The sequence below is a fragment of the Capsicum annuum genome, chromosome 12, assembly GCF_002878395.1.
Source record: "Capsicum annuum cultivar UCD-10X-F1 chromosome 12, UCD10Xv1.1, whole genome shotgun sequence".
NCBI lineage: Eukaryota > Viridiplantae > Streptophyta > Magnoliopsida > Solanales > Solanaceae > Capsicum > Capsicum annuum.
Window position 1 is genome coordinate 133,998,372 of NC_061122.1, and position 18,152 is coordinate 134,016,523.

Consider the following 18,152-nt stretch of genomic DNA (forward strand, 5'->3'; position numbering starts at 1 on the left):
CTAAGGGCACGTCACCTGCAATCAGAAAATGTCTCACAACGGTAGCTCACACCGCTTACACTAACAATTCTAATATATCACATATATTGCAATATCACTAAAAGATAGAACACAAGAATGCATTATATCACATACAAGTAGAACGAGAGGGAATAAACATATACAAGATCATCAAATACAAGTAAAAGAAGATAAGACAATTGCATAAATGACAATTTAATATGGCAATATTACACAATATAAACGCAATAAAGTAAGTGCAGTGTATATGATGATGATGATGATGATGCACGAGGTTATTGCACAACCTCCGGGATCATCACACGATCACCGTAAACACCTACGAGGCAAGCCTCCCAGCACAGGACCCATGAAGGGTTCATCAACCCCTATACAATCCATATATATCAAATCTTATTTTTGGTACATCTCTCAGAAAGGTGTTATTAGATGCTGCCAGTGTTTCTCAGATGTTGCCATGGTGGTACCAATGTTTCATGAATGAGTATGATGTAAAGATGTAATGCTTACAACCAATCACAATGAGTATTTCCACAACCAACCATATGATATATTTCCAAAACCAACCACTGATACATTTGCACAACCACATGAGCCAATATTTACTCATTATTTTTGTTTTATCCATGAATTTCCACATGTCTCATATACCAATAAACTATGAATATAATCACAATACACCATTGGTACCACATTAAGCATTTTAACAACACAATATAATTATTCATATGTATTCAAGACTATCAATATCACATAGGACCCGAGATGTTCACACATATCACAAAATATCTCAATTTCGACAATTAGATAGGCCCCACATAGGCACAACACATAGATAGTAATTTTTCATGATTAGTTCTCACTCTTAAAATATATTTTGTATCATCATTTACTACTCAGTCAATCTAAAAGAGTTAAGCCATAAATTACCTCTAAAGCCGAAATCGGTCTGCTACACTTCGAACCCATGAACTTACTTTCCATGATTGATCTCAAACTTCACTAAAGCTATCAAATAATAAAATTATATGTCAAAACAAAATAAATGACACCCATATTGACTACTTTTGGTTCGGGGTCAAAACGGACCATCAGAATGGGTTTTCGAAAAACAAGTGCAAAATTATAACTTTAATTCAAAAACATGTTCCCCATATTTTTAGGAGCCTACAACTGAAAACCTAAGTCAAATCGAGTTAAAAATGATGTTCAAATCGAAGAAAAACCATTTTGAACTTTACTGGGTAAATTCTATGAAATTCATGTAAAAATCAAGAATCAAAGTTTTTTTGAAGATTAAATTGATGTAAAATTAAAAATTATAAGATAAAAACATTATTCAAGTGAAAAGGAATGAAATTGGAGTTTAAAATCAAGCCTAAGATTTTCGGGGTTTAGATAAATTTATCAAGAAATTAGTTATAAAATGGTGAATTCTTACCTTAAATCAGTAATAAAAATAAGAAATAGGTATTAATCTAGCTTTCCAAGCTACCACAAACTTTACTTTTAATATCTCATACTATTTTAGGGTTAAACTCTCAAAAGACAAGATAAAAAATGAGCAAAATGGACCCAAAAACTGCTATAAATAGTGCAGATTTTCTAGTTTATGCACCATATTTTCCCCGTCAAATTCACCCTAGATTATGACGGGGTGCTAGGGATTTCTTTAGGGTACGATAACACAAAAAAACTATGCAACCACACTAAATTTGACATTCCAGATGTGTTGACGAAGTTGGATTTTCGAAAAAACATCATTTTCAAAAAATTAACCCCCGAAACCCAAAATTGTAATGTTTCAAACTGAGGGTTGAAATGAGATTTAAAAGCAGTAAAATCTGACAAAGCATGCTAACATCCTAAAATTGACATTTTAGATCTGTTGGCGAAGTCGGATTTTCTATCCGAGGTCATTTTGACATGTGGGTCCACACCCATATTTCTAATTTTTCAACTTTACGAACAATATATCGAAATGAGCTCGGGTTCATCGGGACTCAAACCAAAAGTCTACCTAGCCTAAAATCGATATTTCAAAGCTGTTGGCACAGTCCGTTCGGCCATCCATAACTCGGATCAAAAGATATCCTCATAAGTAAAACATAAGGCTTTCGAAGTCATCAAAACCACAACATCGCATAAATGGTACCAAAATGCATCAAAAATTGTGCCAATCACCCCCACACCCTAGAAATACCATAATGAAACTATAGGATGGCGTAAAATAGTCAAATAATATAGAAACACATATTTTATCAAAAAAATTGATCGTTACATCATCCACTAGTGATAATCCACTTCGTCCACAAACTAAAGGCAAAAGAAATGCTCGAATCAACAAAGAGCTGGGGATAAAAACTACACATATCTGATTCAACCTCCTAAGTAGCCTCATCTCTAGGTCGATGTCTCCACCGAACCTTAACCATAGGGATAACTCTAGAGCGCAACCACCTAACATCCTTATTCAAAATAGAGACTGGCTCCTCAACAAATGACAACCACTCATCAAGATGAACTGACTCCTAATGAATAATATGAGACTCATTAGGAATACAATGATGAAGCATAGAAACATGAAAAATTGAATGAACAGCTATCATGGGGAAAAGCCAACTCATAAGCCAAATCATTAACAGTCCAAAGAATCTCAAATGGACCAATGCACTTGGGGCTAAGCTTGCCCCTTCCCAAACCTCATCACACCCTTCATGGGTGAAACTCAAAGAAAGACACGATCACCAACACTAAATCTTAAGGCACAAAGTCTACGATGAACATAATATTTTTGCCTACTCTGAGCCGCTCGAAGTATATCCTGAATGAACTGGACTTTATCCAAAGATTTATGAAGCAAGTCTACACCTTGAGGTATCACCTCTGAAATACTAAGCCAATCTACTAGGGAGCGACAACGCCTACCATACAATTCCTCTAAAGGAGCCATATCAATACTAGAATGGTAGCTATTATTATATGCAAACTCTGCTAAATCCAAATATTTCTCCCAATAGCCAACAAAATCCATCGTACAAATGCGGAGCATATCCTCAAAAACTTGAATAGTCTGCTCTGACTGGCTATCATTCTGGGGGTGAAATGCTATGCTAAGATTAACCTAAGTACCCAACTCATCCCGAAAAGTCTTCCAAAAGTAATATGTGAACACGGGACCTCGATTCGAAATAATGGACATTAGCACATACGCAAATGCACAGTCTCGAATCTAGATATGGGCCAACCTCTCAACACTGAATGAGATCTGAATCAAAATAAAATGAGTTGATTTGGTCAATCGATCCATGATGACCTAAACACTTTCAGAACCATAAGATTTATGGGGAAAACCAATCACAGAGTCCATAGTGATTCGTTCTCACTTTCACTCAAAAATAGGTAACCTCTAAAGTAACCTACTAGGCCTCATATGCTCATCCTTCACCTACTGACAACATAGGTAATGAGACACAAAATCCACCATATCTCGGCTTATACCACCCCACCAGTAGTGTTGTCTCAAATCATGATACATCTTAGATACACCTAGATGGATGGAATATCTAGAACAATGGGCCTCCTCAAGGATCAACCTAATCTAATCACCCACTCTTGCCCATAAAAACTCAGCCTCCAATCAGCAAAACTCCATCTAACTCAAGTGAGGCTTCCTTAGCCTCCCCACTCAACACCTTATCTTGAATCAATGTCAATCCAAAATTATCTAACTGATGAGCTCGAATCTAATCCATCAAAGAGGATCTAGCCTCCACAAATTCTAAAACATGCCTAGTTGTTGAACTATCAAGCATAACCATCTCGTTAGCTAAAGACTGAACCTCTAAGGCCAAATGTGTCACCTGAGTCAAAAGATACACCAAGCAACCCTTTTTAGTCGACTTTTGGCTCATCATAGATAGCCCTTTTTCATGATTAGTTCCCAACCTTAACATACATTTTATTTATTACTATTGGTAATAACATTTATTGAATGACTATCACAAGTGCAAATTCCACCACTTCAATTACAATGGTATGTTGATTCATTGCTATTGAACTGTATGCTACATTAAGTTGATTATCATCACTAAGACTTTCTTCAAAAGAAGAACTATTTTTATTTTTATCAAGAATTGAATATAATTCATCTTTAACTTTGTTTTTTTAAATCTAACATATTTATATTTTCTTTCATTTTATTTGAAACCCGACAATCTTTAGCCCTATGACCTATTTTTTCGTAGTTCCAACATATTTCATTATTGTTTTATATTCACCTTTAGAAGATTTTTTGGATCTTTTAAATCATCTATTATAATAATGAGATTTTTTAGATTTATCTTTATAATTTTTATGTTATCTTTTAATCTTCTTGGTAGCTTACTTTGAAGGGGCTGATAACTTCATATATCCAAAATCTTGACAAAAGCTTCCTAGCTCATATTTAGTAATTACTTTATCATCCTATTTAAGCTGATTTTTAAGTTTAATATTGTGCATAATTCTAGTCCTATGACATTTATAAAACTTATAATATCACCATATGTTAAATGACTATAAGGAATTTTTTCCTCAAAGCTATCTTTTAATTTTCTCCTAACTTTTTTTGGAAATAAAGTTTGTAAATCACTTATAATTTTTTCTTTCCAATAATCATGATTACAATCTTCTCTAACTATGAATTTGTTGAGGAACACATCTTTGTACTATCTAAAATCGTCTAACTTTGGACATGATAAATTTGATAATATTTCTAAATTTCTATCTTGATAAAGTTGAGGTTCTCCTATAAAATGTTTAGCTATACTATGAATTAAAGTGGCAATGAAATCTTCTAAGACTTGATTTTCAACTGTTTGTCCGATTGACTCAATCTTGATAGCTTAAGTAATAGTTGTAGCATCTAATATGCTTTGCCTATTATTATATGTGAGGTAGTTATCCCACCAATATTTTATAGTAACTATAAATCCATATATAATCATAGAGTTGTGTGTTTATCTATCATTTTGTTAATTTTATATGTCGTAATGGTCATTCTCATTTCTTGTAGTTTATTATATATTTGATGTTCTGCTAATCCATCTATATTCTATTCACTTCTAGAATGTGAAGTATGAGATATATGATGACCCCTCACGGTCATTTTTGTGTATTTTCATATGTTTTAAGTAACTCTAAATTTTTTTATAACTGCCCCAGGTTAATATTAACTTGTTGGGACTGATAGTTTGGTTCCCAGGTGGTTTGTTTCAGAATTTTAGTAATATTTAATATATTGTGAAATATTTTATTTAAATGATCATATGGTGAAAATATAACTTAGTATCCTTCTAAAATATTTAGATATTGGTAAAATTCTTTAAGTGATGATATATTTATATTACTTTATAGTAGTTTTTATTGTGTATTAATATTTTAAGCAGGGATAGTAAATCTAGAAATGTTAAAATATTACTATTATATAATTGAGGTTTTATTAGAAATAATTTTCTATTAATTATGGTATATTTAACATATTATAATTATTTTATCACGATCCTATGTAATACCCGACTATATAATAAGATGTTAATAATTGTGGTGGTGACACCATAATCTCTATGTGGAAACAAAATTAGCATGGATATCATACTTCTAATGCATTGACAATTTTTCATTAATCATCTTTACCACTTGTGTTTTAATTAATAATAATATAATGAGTAATCTTAACACATATCCCTGAGGTGTTGTAAAAGTTCCTCTGATTTCTTTTTATATATATGTATACAGTAACCTTTAAGCCAAGAACATATTGCCAAATTTGCACTATATGTATATGAGAAAATCATTAGAAGGTGCTAGGAGGTATTTTTGTAGGAAATTATTTCATGGATATTTCATTTTGTTCGGGGAAGATAATAAAATAATTATCAACATAAAGTTATTTATGTTTGGGTTTTAGGGGCATTATCCGGAGACTTCGTTGAAAGACATTTTAGCTTTGGCGTCTAGGTAGGCTAGGCTTACCCTACCTTTAGATTGCGCTTGTTTATTTAAATTATAAACTATTGTGCTAGTTCTAGATAAGTACTTGTAGTTGCGTACCATTTGTTATGTATAACATGCCTTATTTATCTGGATTAGGACCCTGTTCTAGTAACTTTTGGTATTTTATCTTTCAATATAATATAGCGTCTATCACTTTAGGACATGAAATTAAATTACAAAACCTTTAATTTTCTCCTTTTAAATTAAGACATGTGTATGAAAATTATTTGTATTTTAGCTTCTGTTCAGGTTCAGTATATACTTTATTTCGGTCGTTGATTATGAATTTTGATACCACGTTGATATTGTTATTGTATGGTATGGATTTTAATATCAAAGTTGGGTATGGTTACTATGATTTTTGGTTCGAGTTCGATATCTGATTATGGTTGTGGTTTCTTTAAGTTTCGGTTTGAGTCCGACATTTGATTATTATTTTAGCTCCGTTGAGTTTTGATTTAAATTTGTTATCTAATTATGAGTTATGTTGTATATATATATGTGTGTGTGTGTGCACGCGTGTGGCCTCTCATTATTACCCACTATGTTTGGTTCAAATTTGGCACGTGTCTTCTTATTAATATCCATTATTATCGGTTCAAGTCCAATATTTAGCTTCTCGTTACTACCAATTGATGCCAGTTCAAGTCTTGTGCACATCTGGATGACTACCATGATTTCTTGGGATCAACTCCATTACAGATTATTTATGTTTATTTTCTTTAATTGCTACTTATGTGTCCCACCGGCTTATGGGGGTATGGTTGGGTTAATTGCCTTCTTTAGTATGCCTAGTAAACTTATGAGGGCCCATTTAAGTATTGTTTGTGTGCCTAGTGGGCTTATGAGGGCCCATTTAGGTTATGTTTGAATTTTCTGTAATTACTATGCTATTTATTTTTCATATCTTTTGTATTTATTCCATTATCTCATTGGCAAAGCTTGGCATTTATTTACCTTTCTATCCATTTTGACTGTTGACTTAGGTTAAATCCTTGCATTGTAGTTATACCTTTTTTGTATTGAGCTTAGTCAGTCGGTAATGCCTACTTAGTACCCGTTGCTTTGGTACTCATACTACACTTCTGCATATTTTCCCTAATGTGGATCCGAGTAGTAGCAGCCCACATTAATGTGGTTCCTATCTTCCAGTACTGATTTAGAGTAGGGTGATCTTACTATCATTCGAGGCTAATCCTCCTCTATCTACTCTAGTTTAGTTTTATCTACTCTAGTTTAGTCTTTTGTACTTGAATCTTTTTGTGTATATTGGGTTTATTTTGGATTTTGTCTAGTACACTGGGTATATTTTTGTAGTGGCTCTAATGCCGACCTTACCAAATCTTGGGAGGGATTCTTTTGTGTATTTGGTCATTTTTCTTCCCTCATTTTAGTATATGATATATGTTTTCTTTCTATTTGTTACTTGTTATTACTATTGCTATCATTATATGTGATCTTTTCTGATTTCTACCGATTAGCTCGTTACCTATTATTCTAGGCTATGGCTTGGGTTGCCTACTGGGGGATAAGGTAGGCGCCATCAAGACTTGAGAAATCAGGTCGTGATAGCTTAGTATCAGATCTTAGGATTTATCGATACTATTGGTGCTAGAGCCAATGCTTAGTAGAGTCCCACAGATCGGTACGGAGATATTTGTATCCTATCTTTGGGAGGCTATAGAGAATTTTTAGGAAATAATCTCATTTTCTTGATCCATATGCGTGCATTAGGTATAAGTTGGGTTTTAATCTTTATTGGTTCACTCTTTACATAGATAGTTAGGATACAAGGAGCGGGAGTTGGATATTAAGACCCCAAGTCCTCTTTGAGTGTTTTGGTTAGGGGTCGGAGTCAACCCAGAGGTTAGGGTTTAGTCCAGTTATAGTGGTTCTAGTTGTAAGAGCAGTATTCAGTCGTAGAAGAGTGCTCAGTCAGGATCATTAAGTCGAGGTGATCATTTCAGATCTGTCAAAATTTCTTGACAGATCAGGGTGCCCGAGGAGTGTTATAACAGTGGGGTTGTTTTTCACTTCGCCCATGAGTGTCTTGGCATAGGATGATTGAGCCATCAGTTTTCACTGCACAACCAATAAAGTCAGTGCCGCTATTATATAGGGGTGATACGTAGATTCGTGGGGGTGGTCCCCAGGGTTCTAGAGGAGTCAAAAAGGCTCCCAGTTTATTAGTGGATAAGGTCTTTTATATGTTGTACTAGGAAGATCAAAGGATGAGGCTTCGGATGTTGTGGTAACAGGTTAGACTTTCGTATGCCATCAGCCAGCTTCTTCTTGGTTTGATCCTGATTCCATATTTTCATATGTTTCTTCTTACTTTTTCATCATGATTGGGTTTATGTTCAGACTCTTTATCTGTGCCATTGCATGTAGCTACCCCTGTAGGTGATTCTTTAGTAGTGGATTGGATATATAGATCGTGTTTGGTGATCATTCAGGAGCTTGGTACTTAGGTTGATCTCATTGTCCTAGATATGGTAGATTTTGGTGTGACTCTAGGCATGGATTAGTTATCTCTTTATCATGAACTCTTCGATTGTGATGTTAGGAACCTTAACTCATCCTAGCCTGGTATACCCCCGGTGGTTTGACAGGGTTCTATTAGTCGTGAACTGACGGGAATTATTTTTTACAATCAAGCTAGGAGACCGATGTCGAGGGGTTGTGAGATATTTCTTGCTTATGTTCGGGATGTTACTGCTTAAAGTCCATTGCTTAACTCCGTCCTTGTGGTTTGCGAGTTTCCTAGTATGTTTCCAGCTGACTTACTTGGCCTTTCTCCCAGCATAATATGCGCACCCAGTATCCCTACATATTTGAGCCCTTGGGTACGTCCTTATGCTTTACTTTCGCGGATGAAAGTCCCTTAAGTACTGGATGTTGTAATGACCCTCATGATCACTTTTCTATATTTTTCTACATTTTTGGTATCTAGAGATTTTCTATAACTTCCCCAAGTTATTATTGGCTTGTTGGGATTGATAGTTTGGTTCCCAAGTGGTTTGTTTCAGAATTTTAGTAATAGCTAATATATTGTGAATATTTGATTTAAATTTCATTTGGTAAAAATATAATTTAATATCCTTCTATAATATTTTCATATTGGTAAAATTCTTTAAGTAATGATATATTTATATTACTTTATAATAGTTTTTATAGTGTATTAATATTTTAAGCATGGATAGTAAATCTAGAAATGTTAAAATATTACTATTATGTAATGTAGGTTTTATTAGAAATAATCTTATATTAATTATATTATATTTAAAATATTATAATTATTTTATCATGATCATATGTAATACCCAAGTATATAATAAGCTGTTAATAATTGTGGTGGTGACACCATAATCTCTACGTGGAAACAAAAATTGCATGGATATAATACTTGTAATGCATTGAAAATTTTTCATTAATCATCTTTGCAACTTGTGTTTTAATTAATAATATTATAATGAACAATCTTAACACTTATCCATGAGGTTTTGTAAAAGTGCCTCTCATTTCCTTTTATTTATATGTACACGGTAGCATTTTAGCCAAGAACATATTGCCAAATTTGCACTATATGTATAGGAGTATATCCCAAACACTACTTTGTAGGAATACACTGGGTTTTTTGTTTTTGTATATGAGTATATCATTAGAAAGAGCTAGGAGTAATTTCAGTAGGATTTTAATATAACAGTTGGGTATGGTTTCTATGAGTTCCAGTTCGAGTCAGACATCTGATTATGGTTGTTATTTCTTTGAGTTCCGGTTAGAGTCCGACATCTGATGATGGTTGTGGTTCCGCTGAGTTCTATTTTAAGTATGGCATATAATTATGAGTTCTATTGTATAATATCTATGTGACCTCTCGTTATTACTCACTATATTCGATACGAATCTAGCTCGTGTCCTCTTGCTATTATCCATCACTATCGATTTGAGTCCGATATCTGACCTCTCGTTACTACCCATTTGTGTTGGTTCATGTCTGTTGCACATCTGGATGACTATCATGACTTCTTGGGATCAGCTCAGTTATAGATTATGTGCGTTTATTTTCTTTAATTGCTCCTTATGTGTCCCACCAACCTATGGGAGTGCGATTGGGTTAATTGTCTTCTTCAGTGTGCCTAGTGGACTTATGGGGGGCCAGTTAGGTTATTTTGTGTGCCTAGCGGGCCTATGGGGGCTATTTAGGCTATGTTTAATTTTTTTGTAATTACTGCATTATTTATTTTCAATATCTCTTACATTTATTCCTTTAACTCATTGGCATAGCGTGGCAGTTGTTTACCTTTCTGTCCCTTTTAACTATAGACTTAGATTACATCTTTGCATTGAAGTTATACCTTTTTTGTATTGAGCTCAGTTGGTCGATGATGCCTATTGAGAACCCATTGCTTTGGCACTCATACTACACTTCTGCATCTTTCCCCTGATGTAGATCCAAGTAGTAGTAGGTGATATTGATGTGATTCCTACTTTCTAGTACTGATTCAGAGCAGGGTGAGCTTGCTGTCGTTTGAGGCTGATCCTCTTCTATCTACTCTAGTTTAGTCTTATCTACTCTAGTTTAAACTTTTGTACTCGAAACTGCTTGTGTATATTGGGTTTATTTTGAATTTTATCTAGTACTTTAGGCATATTTTAGTAGTGGCTTTAGTGTCAACCTTACTAGGTCTTGGGAGGGATTCTTTTGTGTATTTGGTCTTTTTCTTTCCCTTGTTTTAGTATATGATATATGTTTCCCTTCTATTTGTTACTTGTTATTACTATTGCTATCATTATACACGATCTTTTCTAATTTCTGCCTATTAGCCCATTACCTATTAATTTGGGCTATGGCTTGGCTTTTCTACTGGGGATAAGGTAGGCGCCATCCCGACTTGAGAAATTTGCTCATGAAAGCCTTGTATCAGAACTTAGGTTTCACCGATACTATTGGTGCTAGTGCCAAGTTTAGTAGAGTTCCGCAGATTGGTACAGAGATGTTTGTATCCTATCTTCGAGATGTAATAGAGCATTTTTAGGAAACAATCTCATTTTCTTAATCTATTTCTGTGTGTTGGGTATAAGTTGGGTTTTTTTTACCTTTATTGGTTCACTCCTTACATTGACGGTTAGGATGTGAGGAGCGGGAGTCGAATATCAGATTCCTAGGTCCACTTTAAGTGTTTTGGTTTTGGGTCGAGGTCTACCCAAAGGTCAGGGACTAGCCCAGTTATAATGGTTCTAGTGGTCAGAGGAGTATTTAGCCACAGAAGAGTGTTCATTCCGGATCATCGTATTGGGGTAATCATTAAGGATCCCCTGGACTTTCAAGACAAAGCAAGGTTCTCAGGGAATGTTATAACTGTGGGGTTGTTGGTCACTTCACCTACGAGAGTCCTCAGCATAGGATGATTGAGCCTTCAGTTTTTACTGCATAGCTGATCATGTCAGCGCAACCGTTAGGTAAAGGTGATGGGCAGAGTCATGAGGATCGTCTCCAAGGTTCTAGAGGCGTTCCGATAGGCATCAAGTCTAGTAGTGGACAGGATCTTTTGTATGTTGTGCTAGGTAGATCAGAGGATGAGGCTTTGGATGTTGTGATCACAGGTAAGACTTTCGTATGCCATCAGCCAACTTCTTCTTTGTTTTATTCCAATTCCATATTTTCATATTTGTCTTCTTATTTGTGCATCATGATTGGATTTATGTTTGGACTCTTTATCTATGCCATTATGTATAGCTACCCTTATGGGTGATTCTTTAGTAGTGGATTGGATATATAGATCGTGTTTTGTGATCTTTCAAGTGTTTTGTACTTAGGTTGATCTCATCGTCCTAGATCTGGTAGATTTTTATATGACTCTAGGCACTGATTAATTATCTCTTTATCATGTGATCCTCAATTGTTTTGTTAGGATTGTTACTTCAGCCTAGCCTGGCATACCCCCGGTGGTGTTACTGGGTTCTGTTAGTTACGCACCGATGGGAATTATTTCTTCAAATCAAGCTAGAAGACCGATGTCGAGGGGTTTTGAGTCATTTCTTGCTTATGTTTGGGATGTTAGTGCTTAGAGTCAATTGCTTGACTTCGTCCTTGTGGTTTACAAGTTTCCTAATGTGTTTCCAGCTGACTTACCTATCCTTTCTCTCGATAATAATATGCGCGCCCAGTATCTCTACATGTTTGAGCCCTTATGTACGTCCTTATGCTTTACTTTCGCAGACGAAAGTCTTTTAAGTAGTGGATGTTGAAATGACCCTCATGGTCATTTTTCTGTATTTTCATACATTTTCGGTATCTAGAGATTTTCTATAAGTGTCCTAAGTTATTATTAGCTTGTTAGGATTATTAATTCGGTTCTCAAGTGGTTTGTTCCAAAATTTTAGTAATATCTAATATATTTTAAAATATTTGATTTAAATTGTCATTTGGTAAAAATATAATTTCGTACCGTTCTAAAATATTTTGACTTTGGTACAATTCTTTAAGTGATGATATAGTTATATTACTTTATAATAGTTTTTATAGTGTAATAATATTTTAAGCAGGGATAGTAAATCAAGAAATGTTAAAATATTACTATTATATAATAAAGGTTTTATTAAAAATAATCTTCTATTAATTATGATCTATTTAAAATATTATAATTATTTTATCACGATCCTATGTAATACCCGATCATAAAATAAGAAATAAATAATTGTGGCGGTGATAATCTCTACATGGAAACAAGAATAGCATGGATATAACACTCGTAATGCATTGAAAATTTTTCATTAATTATCTTTGCAACTTGTGTTTTAATTAATAATAATATAATGAATAATCTTATCACTTGTCCATGATGTTTTATAAAAGTGCCTCTCATTTCTTTTCATATATATGTACACAGTAGCCTTTAAGCCAAGAACATATTGCAAAATTTGCACTATATGTATATGAGTATATCCCAGACACCACTTTGTGGGAATACACTGGTTTTTTGCTATTGTATAAATAGAAGGCACTAGAAGGAATTTTTGTAAGAAATTATTTCGTGGATGTTTCATTTGGTCTGGGGAAGATAATAAATAATTATCAACATCAAGTTATGTAAGTTTGGGTTTTAGGGGCACTATCCGGAAGCTTCGCCGAAAAATATTTTAGCTTTGGCATCCAGGTAAGCTAGGCTTACCCAACCTTGAGATTGAGCTTATTTACTAAAACTGTATATTATTATGTTAGTTCTAGATAAATACTTGTAGTTGCGTACCATTTGATATGCATAACAAGCCTTATTTACCCTGATTAGGACCTTGTTCAAGTAACTTTTGGTATTTTATCATTCAATATAATATATCGTGTATCAGTTTAAGATGTGGAATTAAATTGCTAAACCTTGAATTTGCTCCTTTTAAATTAAGGCATACGTACGATAATTATACATATTTTAGGTTATGTTCTGGTTCAGTATATACTTTATTTTGGTCATCGATTGTGAATTTTGATACCATATTGACATTGTTATGGTATGGTATGGATTTTAATAGGACATTTTGGTATGGTTACTATGAGTTCTGGTTCGAGTCCGACATCTAATTATGGTTATGGTTTCTTTGAGTTCCAGTTTAAGTTTGGCACCTGATTATGGTTGCGGTTCCGCTAAGTTCCGGTTCGAGTGCTGCATCTGATTATAAGTTCTGTTGTATATTATATATTTGGCCTCTCGTTATTACCCACTATGTCTGATTTGAATCCGACATGTGTCCTCTTGTTATTACCTATTACTGCCAGTTCGAGTTCGGTATCTAGTTCTCATTTCAACCTATTTGTGCCGATTCATGTCTGGTGCACATCTGGATGACCATCATGATTTCTTGGGATCAGCTCAGTTAAAGATTATTTCTGTCTATTTTCTTTAATTGCTACTTGTATGTCCCACCGATCTATGGGGGTACGATTTGTACTACAAGAAAAACAGCCTATAAGGAAGGGAAATCTGCTCCCAAAAAGTCCAAATCTCGTCCCAATTGGTCTTTTGGGATGGGAAAAAATCGATCCCGTCTCATCCTAACATGCTCCTTCCTAAAGCTCAATAGCGACCACGCAACAAAGCCGATCCTTAAAAACCTTTTGCGACGGCCAAAAATTCGATCCTAGTTATCCTTTTTTGATGATATATATTGTCCCAATCGACTAACTACCAGGTCATAATTATCCTTTTATGATGATATATCTCGTCCCAAATAGACTAACTACCTGGTCGTAATTATCTTTTAGCAATGGTATATCTTGTCCCAAATAGACTAACTACCTGGTCATAATTATCTTTTAGCAACAAAAATCTCGTCCCAAATAGACTAACTACTTGGTCATAATTATCTTTTAGCGATTATATATCTCGCCTCAAATAGACTAACTATCTGGTCCTAAACTATCTTTTAGGGACAAGAAATAATTGGTCCTAAATTATTCTTTAGCAACGAGAAATTCAAGAAATACGCTCAATAGCGAAGGGAAAATTGGTCTCTAAAACTACCATTATTTGCTTTCATATATACACATAAACACCATATATATACACACACATTAGTCATGTCATTGTTTACACAAATAATTCATGGAAAAAAGAAAATTGACATTCTCTATTAACTAATACTATTACTATAGATGTCTTGTTGGCTTTATCCGACCACCTAGGCCTTGTGATTAATAAACCTCGAAACATTGCCAAAAGAGACAACATCAATGCAATACTCTGGCCCTCTATCAGACGTCTTCTCAATATCCTTTGGTCAGTTTCCTGGTGAAGAAACCTCACCCAGTCATCTCCACAGAAAAACAAAAGAAAATAAAGTGGATAAGAAAACAAAACAAAGAAACCAAAGCCCAAATGGGAGAATAGCGCTATTGTCATGATGCCTGATCTCTGGGAAAACTACAACAGCTAAAACTATCAGAGAGTACAAAAGTTGGATAATTTGTACACAACTAGATCTTATATCAAGTCCAGGAGAAAATAGTAGTTTTGGAGGTGCCCTTCGGCTAAACCTAGAAAACATGTATATGACATAAGAGAACAAGAAATGAAAATCTGGGTGATAAAATAAAGGGACACTTGCCTCGCTCCCATCAAGCCCTTTTATTGTTTGCAAGCAATCAATGTCAAAAATATAGTTGTTATCTGTTGTAGGGTCAATTTGATCTCGTGCTTTACTATGTGTTGTGTGGTATCTCGTGCCTTGAGCCGGGGGTCTATCGGAAACAGCCTTTCTACTTCTTTAGAGGTAGAGGTATGGACTGCGTACATCTTACCCCCCCAGACCCCACACACTGGGTTTGTTGTTGTTGTTGTTGTTGTAGGGTCAATTTGATCTGTCTTCTTCAAAAGACCAATGTATTCATATATAGTTGCACCAGAAGTAATCTAATGCCATGATGTCACACCGTATCCCTTGTTTGGAGTATGAAAAACCTGACCCCGTTAATATAGAAACAGCCTCAGAAATAAATATGCAGCACTCATATGAATAAAAGAATCTGAAATCTGGTTAATGAACAAGTGAAAGAACCTCAAGCCGATATCTCAATCTTTTCTGAGAAGTGCGGTTGACACAGGTAGGTCTGCACCCACAATTCAGACCACAATAAAAAACAGCAGCCTTTGGCTGATGAGTCTACAAAGAAAAATATACAAAAAATAAAAGGCATGTTGAAGGAATTCTACTTGAAACAGAATATTATAAGTTCTTGGCTTTGTTGTCAAAAATTAAACAGGGAACTAACGAGCAAGAAATTGCATTATGCTATCTTATATAACTATAGTGAAATGACGAGCAGGAAATTGTCTGTGTTATAACTTATAAGACAAACCAAACGGGTATTAGTTTTGGAAAATACATATAAAAGGGATCTTGAAATATTCTTTGTTCTATTCATCAGAATTACTTACTAATGGGTACCATAAAATACCTTTAAAATAAGCCAGGAAACTTAAACATTTCTTGTTTATTTGAACAAGAAATTATCAAGTAAGTCTAGAGTAAAATGAACTACTTCTTGTTTAGCGACACGACTTTCAAGATAACACCCACTGGCAATAATGCCATAAAGAGTTTTGGTTCCTGCACTACCTGCGAACTGAGGGTTTCGCAAAGCAGTTAATATGTTTTTCCCCTAGATTCAGGGCTTATAGAACCATAATAATGTTCTTTATATAAGGCCCAAGAAAAGATAAAGAAATATGAAAGAACAATGAGCTATAAAAAATTTCCCACTAGTCTATTGACTAAAACAAATACACTGATAAAACCACCTTCCTCATTTTTTTCAGTTAGTCAGCAGAGGACATTCAAGAGAGGAAAAGGAGTAGTTAAATGAGGCACCCTTGTTAAATCCCCTAGAAATCCCAAGAGATCTAAAAATACTTATTCCTATTAAAATAAAAAATATACAGAAAGCGAAGAAGGACCACTATTATATGTAAAAGGGATGATCAAAGTGCAAATATCCAAAGAATAAAACAAGTAACATATAGACCTAGACAATCATGCCTCTACAGTAGGAAGTCTCTCCACAAGTAAGCATATAGGATTAGAAGCGGAGGTGGATGTTAGTAACCGAGGTAAACAAAAATCATCTTTAATTTAAACTTACATCTCTGACAAAGGAATGCAACACTGTACTCACCTACCACCATATTTATGAATATAGGGAAAATCAAAACCATTGAGTTTAGCATAAAAACAAATTCTTGGATCAAGACAAGAACTATGACAGTTGTATCTTGTGGGAACTGATGGAGATTTATTCCTTTAGCGTATATAATACCCCTGGTATAAGTGAAACCTGAATGTTATGTAAAGATTTAACATAAAAAGATAGGCACAAATGGGTATGACCTATACTTCACTCTAGCAAGATGATTACAGGCACAAAATTTTTGACATATCCATTAGCCCCATCCCTTCCTGAAGAAATCATATGCCAAACATTCACATGACACTGACTTGTGAATAAACATTATAATCAGTAGAAGTAAATAATCAGAGCACCAAAACACATTTAAATCAAAGTGAACTATAAACCCTAGAAGAAACTTGTAAACACTACGACATTAAAAATGCAATTCCCTAACAAAAGAATTACACAAAGCCTCAACGACCAACAACTCCAATTAAACTCTACAATCGTGAAATTCTAGCTAGTACTAATTATGGACTATAATTATGAATCTTCAATATCTAATTTCTCTCTATTTTTACTCTGTTCTACAACTTCAAAGCGCAATACTACTAATCCAAATTGAAGTGAACTATGAACCCTAGAAGAAAATGGTAAATCCTACGTCACTAGCAATGCAATTCCTTTGTAAAAAAATGGCACAGACAATAATTACAACCTCTATAATAGATTTCGACAAGCAATGACTCCAATTAAACGCTACAATCGTGAAATGACTATGCTTATGAATCTTTAATATCTAATTCCACTCTATTTTGACTCTGTTCTATAACTTCATAGCGCAATACTACTAAAACCAAACCTAAATCATGCCTTAAATTTATGATAGATCAGATAAACCAGAGATTAGGACAAAATATTACCTGCAATAACCCATAAAATAAAAAAAGCCATTCAAAAATCATTGCAAAATTAGTGCGTATAGAGTTTGATTTGCGACCAGCCACTGTATTTTCTTTGAGGATTGAAGGCGACGAGCATATTTTTTTAGGGAGGGCGGGGGGGGGGGGGGGGGTTCCAGTAATGTTAAGTTTTAGTGAAATTAAATATTTTATTTTGGCATTTTTTCCCTCTCAAAGCTCCCAATTAACATTTGGGACCAGCTAAAAAAAGTTAGGGACCAGATTTTTTACCTTCGCAATAAAATATAATATTAAGAATCGTAATTTAATCTTGTCCTAATAAGTATAATTTTAGAGACCAAATTATTGACAAGTCCCTGAAAGTTGGTCGTAAATAAACCTTTTTCTTGTAGTGTTGGTTAATTGTCTTCTTCAGTATGCCTAGCGGACTTATGAGGGGTCAGTTAGGTTATGTTTATGTGTCTAGCGGGCTTTTGGGGGCCAGTTAGGTTATGTTTGATTTGTCTGTA

General features: G+C 34.4%; 1 protein-coding gene across 2 annotated transcripts; it reads right to left on the reverse strand.

Moving 5' to 3' along the window:
- Positions 1–14,559: 14,559 nt before the first annotated feature.
- On the reverse strand, positions 14,560–17,781 carry LOC107849628. 2 transcript variants are annotated; one of them, XR_007047931.1, is made up of 3 exons: positions 17,644–17,781; positions 15,610–15,714; positions 14,560–15,512 (listed from the first exon to the last, which is right to left on the reverse strand). XR_007047931.1 is itself a non-coding variant. In XM_016694183.2 (3 exons), the coding sequence occupies exons 1-3, from the start codon at positions 17,683–17,685 to the stop codon at positions 14,643–14,645; spliced, it is 345 nt and encodes a 114-aa protein (XP_016549669.1). In that variant the 5' UTR covers positions 17,686–17,780; the 3' UTR covers positions 14,560–14,642. The 2 variants fall into 2 exon arrangements, 1 of the variants encoding a protein (XP_016549669.1); XM_016694183.2 differs by having other exon boundaries at positions 14,560–14,840; positions 17,644–17,780.
- Positions 17,782–18,152: the final 371 nt, after the last annotated feature.